This window comes from Theropithecus gelada, chromosome 19 (genome assembly GCF_003255815.1).
Source record: "Theropithecus gelada isolate Dixy chromosome 19, Tgel_1.0, whole genome shotgun sequence".
Taxonomy (NCBI): domain Eukaryota; kingdom Metazoa; phylum Chordata; class Mammalia; order Primates; family Cercopithecidae; genus Theropithecus; species Theropithecus gelada.
This window is the reverse complement of record NC_037687.1, coordinates 31,069,786-31,078,553: the sequence shown is the minus strand read 5'-3', so window position 1 is coordinate 31,078,553 and position 8,768 is coordinate 31,069,786. Positions and strand designations below refer to the sequence as shown.

The 8,768-nt window shown below is 51.2% G+C and overlaps 2 protein-coding genes across 7 annotated transcripts in view; one reads left to right on the top strand and one right to left on the bottom strand.

Annotated features, from left to right (window-relative positions):
• LOC112613072 (leukocyte immunoglobulin-like receptor subfamily B member 3) overlaps nucleotides 1–8,768 on the top strand; it is a 130,377-nt gene that overhangs the window by 118,303 nt on the left and 3,306 nt on the right. The window contains exons 1-4 of one of the 5 annotated variants that reach the window (XM_025368262.1): nucleotides 4,011–4,043; nucleotides 5,916–6,109; nucleotides 7,086–7,118; nucleotides 7,270–7,281. The exons of 2 other annotated variants lie outside the window; for them this stretch is intronic. In XM_025368262.1, the coding sequence (XP_025224047.1) occupies nucleotides 5,998–6,109; nucleotides 7,086–7,118; nucleotides 7,270–7,281 (157 nt within the window). In that variant the 5' untranslated portion in view covers nucleotides 4,011–4,043; nucleotides 5,916–5,997. Of the gene's footprint in view, nucleotides 1–4,010; nucleotides 4,044–5,915; nucleotides 6,110–7,085; nucleotides 7,119–7,269; nucleotides 7,282–8,768 lie in introns of those variants that run through there. 2 more of the 5 variants (XM_025368261.1, XM_025368263.1) reach the window with 2 other exon arrangements.
• On the bottom strand, nucleotides 41–3,877 carry NDUFA3 (NADH:ubiquinone oxidoreductase subunit A3). Of its 2 annotated transcripts, none has more exons than XM_025368295.1 (4): nucleotides 3,812–3,877; nucleotides 3,513–3,587; nucleotides 687–764; nucleotides 41–196 (listed from the first exon to the last, which is right to left on the bottom strand). In XM_025368295.1, the coding sequence occupies exons 1-4, from the start codon at nucleotides 3,819–3,821 to the stop codon at nucleotides 105–107; spliced, it is 255 nt and encodes an 84-aa protein (XP_025224080.1). In that variant the 5' UTR covers nucleotides 3,822–3,877; the 3' UTR covers nucleotides 41–104. The 2 variants fall into 2 exon arrangements, 1 of the variants encoding a protein (XP_025224080.1); XR_003116916.1 differs by having other exon boundaries at nucleotides 48–196; nucleotides 3,742–3,812.

The following is an 8,768-nucleotide window of genomic DNA, read 5'->3' as shown; positions in this document are numbered from 1 at the left end:
TCTACTTGTTCCCACCGCTGATCACACACATGCCACGCTCTGGGGTTGGTGTTCACATTTTTATTGGGAGCCGTGGGAGGGGCCGCCTCTGTCAGTGAAGGTGCTCACAGTTTCTTCAGCCACTCCAGGCTGGGGCCCTGAGGGTCCTGGGGGTGGCTGGGCACGTCCGGCATGTTCCCATCATCACGGACGGGCACTGTGGGACAGGAGGTGGGCCACTGAGACCAGCAGGTCTCCAGAGTCCCGGAGAGAAGAGCTGGTCTGTCGCTTTATGTTCAGAGAGGGAAGGGGGACCCCAGGGCTGAGAGGAGGGGAAGGGTCAGAGAATCAGTGATGCAGAAAGAGGCAGGAAATACAGAGACTGAGAGACATGGAAAACCAGAGAGAGAGAGAGAGTGAGAGCGAGCTAGGGTCGAAAGAGACAGGGAAACAGGACTGAAACCTGAAAAGATGGAGACCGAGAAAACAACACAGATGGGAACCCAGAAAGGTAATAGAAACTCGAAGCACAAACACAGAATAGGTTACGAATTATATCTCAATTCTTAAAAAAATGGAACAGGGGAATCCAGGTGCCACTGCTGAATCTCTGATGCCTGCTCAGGAAACAGCTGCCCATAACTGCCCCTACCCCAGCACAGGGAGACTGGACCCATCCCAGCGATCCCTGCCTGGCCCCTACTCACCTGGGTAGTTGTAGGGCGTGGCCTTGTTGATCATGATGGAGTACTTGACGTAGGGGCTGAATGTGGGCATAATTATAGCTGTGGAGAGACACAGGGGTGAGCCCCAGGGGAAGGTGGCTCTGAGGAGAGGGAAAGAGAATCTGAGCCTTGGCAAAGATAAACTGCAAAGCGGGAGGGCAGCGGGGAGGGCCTCCAGGAGGATCCTTGGTACCCTGGGATCCCTACTTATAGACAGGAGGGCTTAAAACTCTTTCGGGAGGTTAAGTGGAGGTAGGGGTGGGAGTCTAACACTCACAGATACAGGGGGCCTAGAGGAGGAAGCACTGGGGTTGGTCGTGGAATGAGTACGTTTTGAGTGTAGGGGTCATCATGGAGCATCCTGTGGGTAGTGTCATGGGACTATTCTGGAGAAATTAAGACTGTTACACATTTGGCCAGGCACAGTGGCTCATGCCTGTAATCCCAGCACTTTGGGAGGCAAAGGTGGGCAGATCACCTGAGGTCAGGAGTTCACGACCAGCCTGGACAACATGATGAATCCCCATCTCTACTAAAGATACAAAAATTAGCCTGGCATGGCGGCAGGAGCCTGTAATCTCAGCTCCTCAGCAGGCTGAGGCAGGAGAATCCCTTGAGCCTGGGAGGCAGAGGTTGCAGTGAGCCCACATTGTGCCACTGCACTCCAGCCTGGGCAACAGAGATTCTGTCGCAAAAAAAAAAAAAAAAAAAAAAAAAAAAACCTGTTACAAACTGGAGGAGAAAGGTTTGGACAAACAAAAACAACAGTCACTGACAAGTCAGTCCATCTAGGGTGGGAGCCAGGAGTCCCGGGGGATGGGGTACAGTGCATAAGAAGAATGTTCTAGGCCAGCACTGTCTGACAGATGGTAAGACCCAGGTATATAATTTTATATCTTTTAGTAGCCACAGTAAAAATGAGATATAGATGAAACAAATTTTAAGAAACATACTTGGCTGGGTGAGGTGGCTAACGCCTGTAATCCCAAGATTTTAGGAGGCCGAGGCAGGTGGATCACCTGAGGTCAGGAGTTCGAGACCAGCCTGACCAATGTGATGAAACCCTGTCTCTACTAAAAATACAAAAGATTAGGCCGGGCGCGGTGGCTCAAGCCTGTAATCCCAGCACTTTGGGAGGCCGAGACGGGCGGATCACGAGGTCAGGAGATCGAGACCATCCTGGCTAACAGGGTGAAACCCCGTCTCTATTAAGAAATACAAAAAACTAGCCGGGCAAGGTGGCCGGCGCCTGTAGTCCCAGCTACTCGGGAGGCTGAGGCAGGAGAATGGCGTGAACCCAGGAGGCGGAGCTTGCAGTGAGCTGAGATCCGGCCACTGCACTCCAGCCTGGGCGACAGAGCGAGACTCCGTCTCAAAAAAAAAAAAAAAAAAAAAATACAAAAGATTAGCCAGTGTAGTGGCGTGCGCCTGTAATCCCAGCTACCCAGGAGGCTGAGACAGGAGAATCGCTTGAACCCAGGAGGCAGAGGTTGCAGTGAGTTGAGATCAGGCCATTGCACTCCAGCCTAGACGAAAGTAAAACTCTGTCTCAAAAAAACAAAAACAGACCAAAAAAAACCATGGTATATCCAAACATCACTTCAACATGTAATCAACAAAAGACGACTGGTAGTTTACACACTTAGTTATACTAAGTATTTGAAATCCAGTGTGTCTTATACCACCTCAATTCATACCAGCCTCACTTCAAGTGCTCAGTGGCCAGGTATGGCTGGTGGCTGCCAGATTGAACAAGTGTTCAGAACCTTACCTAGTGCCTGGCTGGTGGACCAACAGTACTTACAAGACCTGGCAACTCTTCAAAAATGCAGAATCCCATGCCCCACCCCAGACCTACAGAATCAGAACCCACAGTTTGGCCGGGCGCAGTGGCTCACTCCGGTAACCCCAGTACTTTGGGAAAGCGGATCACTTGCGGTCAGGAGTTCAAGACCAGCCTGAACAACATGGTGAAACTTCATCTCTACTAAAAATACAAAAATTAGCCAGGCGTGGTGGCACGTGCCATCCCTGTAATCCCAGGGGTGAGCAGTGGCCCACCCAGCACTTGGGAGGCAGAGGAGGGCGGATCACGAGGTCAGGAGATCAAGACCATCCTGGCTAACACGGCGAAACCCTGTCTCTACTAAAAATACAAAAAAATTAGCCAGGCATGGTGGTGGGCGCCTGTACTCCCAGCTACTCGAGAGGCTGAGGCAGGGGAATCCCTCGAACCCGGGAGGCTGAGTTTGCAGTGAGCTGGGATCGCGTCACTGCACATCAGCCCGGGTGACAGTGAGACTCCATCTCCAAGAAAAAAAAAAAGGCCCCATCCCTGCAGGAACTGCGGTGCTAATTAAGGTGTGAGTAGCACAGTTCCAGGGCAGAGGGCTGAGGTTTTCAATCAGCAAGACGACACATTAGGATCATAGGGGGATTTTCACAAGACACAGATTCCCCAGCCCCACCTCCAACCAAACCAACTCAATTCAGAATGTGGGAGAGGGGAGATGAAAGGGAGGAGGAGGATCTGGACTTTATTTTTGGTGCTCAGGTGTTGCTAATGCATAAGCAGGGTTGAGAACGTCTCATTTAGAGGGGTTAAGAGCGTATTGGGTAGGGGGAGAGGAATGCGGGGGGCGGTGGAGGCGTTATAATGGGTATGGGGATAGACAAGGGGATGTCGCGGGGATGCAGACACACTGGAGGGGAGCCGAGGGAGGCGACAGGGCTTTAGGGGTACAAGATGGAGGGATGTAGGGGGACGGGGGTGGACGATGCAAGTTTGCGCCTGAAGCACTCACGCACCGAGGCCCCCGATGACGAAGGACGCGACCAGCACTGGCTCCTTGTCCCAGGCATTCTTGAGGAAGGCGCCGAGTCCTGAAGGGGTGGCGAGGAGGGTCACCCCTGCAAGTGGCTGCCCCCCGTGACCTCTAACCCTCTCGTGCCACCCCTGCCCTGGAGGAGCCCCCTCGTGACTTCTGCGTCCCCCTCCAGCACGGACCCCATCGCCTCCACCACTGCCCTGCCGCACCTCAGTCCCAGGACCGCCCAGAGGTTCCCGGTACCACCGAGCCCCGTGCGCCACCGGCACCTGCACTTACTTGCAGCCATCTTGGTCTCGGCGGCGACACCGGCGAGGACGCGGAGCACTCTGGGAGTTGTGGTCCCTACGCGCGAGAAACCGCTCCCTGGGTTGCGCGTGCGCTCTGGAGCAGAAGTGGAGGAGAAAGCCAGGACGCGGAGCACTCTGGGAGTTGTGGTCCCTCTGTGCAAGGTACCGCTTTCGGCTTCTGCGCGTGCGCACTAGCGCAGAACAAAGATGGAGCCGCGAAGGTAAAGGAAGTAGTGCCAGGAGCAAGCGCAAACCTGACTTTGCGGACCTGCGTGGAATCTCCTTAGTCTCTGCCTAGAAGTCGCTCCGGGGTGACTAGTCCTCCTACTGAGACCACCTAAGGCGGAACAAAATAGTCCTCATTTTATAGTTTATGTATGAAAGCCCATTTTACAGATGAAGAAACTGAGCCCGGGAGAAGGTGAATGACTAACCTTTCTTTCGAGGTCTCAGCTCAACATCAGCTCGTCCTGGAAGCGCTAGGTCTCATCCCAGATGGGTTAGGAGCTTTCTGCGGGCTCTCACAGTGCCCTGTTACCGCCATTATAGCTCAAATCACTTAAGAAACTGACCTGGTCTGGGTCTGTCAGTCGGACTGGTAGCAGCTGCTTGAGAGCAGTAACGAGTCTGAGTTCCCTCTGTGCCTGCCAACATCGCACAGCGAGGGTCTGCCACGTAATAGGTGCTAATCTTTTTTTTTTTTTTTTTCTGAGACTGAGTCGCCCAGGCTGGAGTGCACTGGCGCGATCTCGGCTCACAGCAACCTCCGCCTCCGGGGTTCAAGCGATTCTCCTGCCTCAGCCTCCTGAGTAGCTGGGATTACAGGCGCGCGCCTCCACACCAGGCTAATTTTTCTATTTTTAGTAAAGACGGGGTTTCTCCATGTTGGTCAGGCTGGTCTCCAACTTCCCGACCTCAGGTGATCCGCCCGCCTTGGCCTCCCAAAGTGCTGGGATTACAGGCGTGAGCCACCGCCCGGCCTATAGGTGCTAATTTTAATCAATCAATCAATCAATCACAGTATCACAGCAAGAGCCTGGCACATAATAGGTGCCAATTTTTATCTGTCAACCAATCTATCGATCAATTAATCACAGCAAGGGCCTGGCACGTAATTGGTGTTAATTTTATCTATCAATCAATCACAGCAAGGGCCTGGCACTTAACAGGTGCTAATTTTTATCTATCTATCTATCATAGCAAAGGCCTGGCACATAATAGATGCTAATTTTTATCTATCTATCTATCACAGCAAGGGCCTGGCACATAATAGATGCTAATTTTTATCTATCTATCTATCACAGCAAGGGCCTGGCACATAATAGATGCTAATTTTTATCTATCTATCTATCTATCTATCTATCTATCTATCTATCACAGCAGGGGCCTGGCACATAATAGATGCTAAATTTTTTTTTCTTTTTTTCTTTCAATCACAGCAAGGGTCTGGCACATAATAGGTGCTAATTTTTTTCTATCTGTCAATCAATCACAGCAAGAGTCTGGCACATAATAGGTTCTTTTTTTAAAAAACAGATATCTTGGCCGGGCGCGGTGGCTCAAGCCTGTAATCCCAGCACTTTGGGAGGCCGAGGCGGGCGGATCACGAGGTCAGGAGATCGAGACCATCCTGGCTAACATGGTGAAACCCCGTCTCTACTAAAAATACAAAAATCTAGCCGGGCGTGGTGGCGGGCGCCTGTAGTCCCAGCTACTCGGAGGCTGAGGCAGGAGAATGGCCTGAACCTGGGAGGCGGAGCTTGCAGTGAGCCGAGATCGCGCCACTGCACTCCAGCCTGGGTGACACAGCGCGAGACTCCGTCTCAAAAAAAAAAAAAAAAAAAAAAAAAAAAAAACAGATATCTTTCTGTCTGTCTGTCTGTATTTGAAGACATGGTCTCACTCTATCACCCAGGCTGGAGTGTGGTGGCACAATTTATTTATTTTTTAGACAGGGTCTCGCCCAAGCTGCTCTTGAACTCTTGGGCTCAAGCGATCCTCCTGCCTCCACCTCCTGACTAGTATTTGTTTCTAGAGTTAAATTAATGAACACCACAGGTTATGACTGACCCCCCTGCTAACCTTTTCCACAGCGCTATAGGGCTATGACACAGTCACCCACAGGCCCCCACCTCGATCCTCTTCCCTAAACGACCATCTGGGTCTGGCTTTCTGATGTTTCCTCATTTCCCGGGAGGGGAGAGGATGCAACCAAGCCCTGACTCCAGCTCCAGCAGATATCTGCCTACCATGGCCCTGGTGCTGATCCTCCAGCTGCTGACCCTCTGTGAGCCGCCCCTTCCTTCTCCCTGGGTTCCGGGATGGGGTGGGGGGCAGAAAGAGAGAGAGAATGGAGACCCAGACACCCTGCAGGGGGACCAGGCAGCACTAGCTGGAGCTTTGGGATTCTAGGTTCAAATAAAGAACAGGACTGGGGCCCAGACCCCTGGGTCCTAAAGCAAGGGAACACAGATTCCCGAAAGAGGAAGGAGGCGGAGACAGGTATCTCTGGATCTTGAAGCAGGAAGAGGATAGGGGACAGGGAGGACTCCTAGATTCTCATATGGGAGGGGGATGGAAGCCAGGACTCCTGATTCCCTGGGAAAAGGGGGCTGGGAACAGGGCTCTTAGCTCCTGAGAGAAGACGGAAATGGGGACCCAGATTCCTGAACCCAGGAGAGGAGAAGCTCTGCCCCCTGGAAAGGTGGAGTTCAAGGGCCTGAACTCTTGGGTGCCCAGGCCAGAGGGGTCCCCGTTCAGACTTCTTCAGTAGGTGGGCAATGGAAGTCCGAATTTCTGTCTATGGAGACAGGAGGAGGGAGGGATAAGATTCTCATTTCCCAGAGGAGAGAGGAGCTGGGGACTCAGATTCTGGGGCTACCAGTGAGATGGGGCTGGCCACAAAGGGCTTTGAAAGGAACTCGCTGTCGGGCACAGTGGCTCACGCCTGTAATCCCAGCACTTTGGGAGGCTGAGGCGGGCGGATCACCTGAGGACAGGAGTTCAAGAACAGCCTGACCAACATGGCGAAACCCTGTCTCTACTAAAAATACAAAAATTAGCCTAGTGTGGTGGCGGGCACCTGTAGTCCTGGCTACTAGGGAGGCTGAGGCAGAAGAATCGCTTGAACCTGGGAGGCAGAGGTTGCAGTGAGCTGAGATCACACCACTACACTCCAGCCTGGGCAACAGAGCAAGACTCTGTCTCAGATAAAAAAAAAAAAAAAAAAAAAAAAAAGGAACTAGTCCCTCAACCTTCTACAGGGCCTCTGTGTCACACGGACATTACTCCATCTGGTGAGTAGCTGCCCCATCCACTCTCCTTTATGTCGCTGACACCCCTTTTCCAACTACTCAGATTTTATTTTGGTGCCCAATCCCATCCCAGAAGTCCTTATTTTCCTCCCTCCCTCCCTCCATTCCTTCCTTCTTTTCTCATTCCCCTTAGTGGTCATTATAGGTGAGTACTGAAGAGCAGGAACTTCTGAGGCAGAGGCCTCAGTTTCACCATCGTATTCATTTATACAACTTTGAACAAGCCACAGCTTGCTAAGACTCCATTTCCTTCTCTGTAAAATGGGCCGCTGTGAAATTTCATCAAATCACATGTGCAAAACCCTGAGCCTGGCACAGTGCAGGGCTTAAGAAATAGGATCTTGGACCGGGCACAGTAGCTCATGTCTGTAATCCCAGCACTTTGGGAGGCCGAGGTGGGCGGATCATGAAGTCAGATCGAGACCATCCCGGCTAACACGGTGAAACCCCATCTCTACTAAAAATACAAAAAAAAAAAAAAAAAATTAGCCGGACATGGTGGGACGCGTCTGTAATCCCAGTTACTCAGGAGGCTGAGGCAGGAGAATCGCTTGAACCTGGGAGGCGGACGTTGCAGTGAGCCGAGATCGCACCACTGCACTCCAGCCTGGGCGACAGGGCGAGACTCCGTCTCAAAAACAAAAAAACAAACAAAAACCTCTTGGAGATATTTCAATGTCACTATAGCTATTTCTACCTTTTTATTTTATTTTATTTTATTTTATTTTATTTATTTATTTTGAGATGAGTCTCTGTCGCCCAGGTTGAAGTGCACTGGTACGATCTCAGCTCACTGCAAACACCTCCTGGGTTCAAGGGATTCTCCTGCCTCAGCCTCCCGAGTAGCTGGGACTACAGGCATGCACCACAGTGCCCAGATAATTTTTGTATTTTTAGTAGAGACAGGGTTTCACCATGTTGGCCAGGCTGGTCTGGAACTCCTGACCTCAGGTGATCCCTCTGCCTTGGCCTCCCAAAGTGCTGGGATTACAAACATGAGCCCCCTCAACTGACCCTTATTTTTATTTATTTATTTTTAAAGACGCTTCATTCTGTCACCCAGGCTGGAGTGCAGTGGCTCTATCATAGCTCATTGCAGCTTTGAACTCCTGGGCTCAGGCAATCCTCCAGCCTCAGCCTCCCAAAGTGCACGTCATCATGGAGTTCTCACTCTGCTGCTCAGGCTGCAGTGCAGTGGCATGATCTTGGCTAACTGCAACCTCCGCCTCTAGGGTTCAAGCAATTCTCCTGCTCAGCCTCCCAAACAGCTGGGACTACAAGCTAGCACCACCACACCCAATTAATTTTTGTGTTTTTAGTTGAGACAGGATTTCACCATGCTGGCCAGGCTGGTCTTGAACTCCTGACCTCAGGTGATCCACCCACCTTGGCCTCCCAAAGCGCTGGGATTACAGCCATAAGCCACCACACCTGGCAGCCTTCCTATACTCTTGTGTGATTTGTGAATAAGTGATGTCTGCCAGTACTGTCATTTGTCCTCCAGTTTTGTCTTTTAGCATACACAACTTAAGAAATTTGAAGTGGTCAAATTAATTAATCTTCCATAGAACTTCTTATTTTATATTTTAAGAAGCTTCCTTACCCCAAGACAAATATATTTTCCTATAGTTT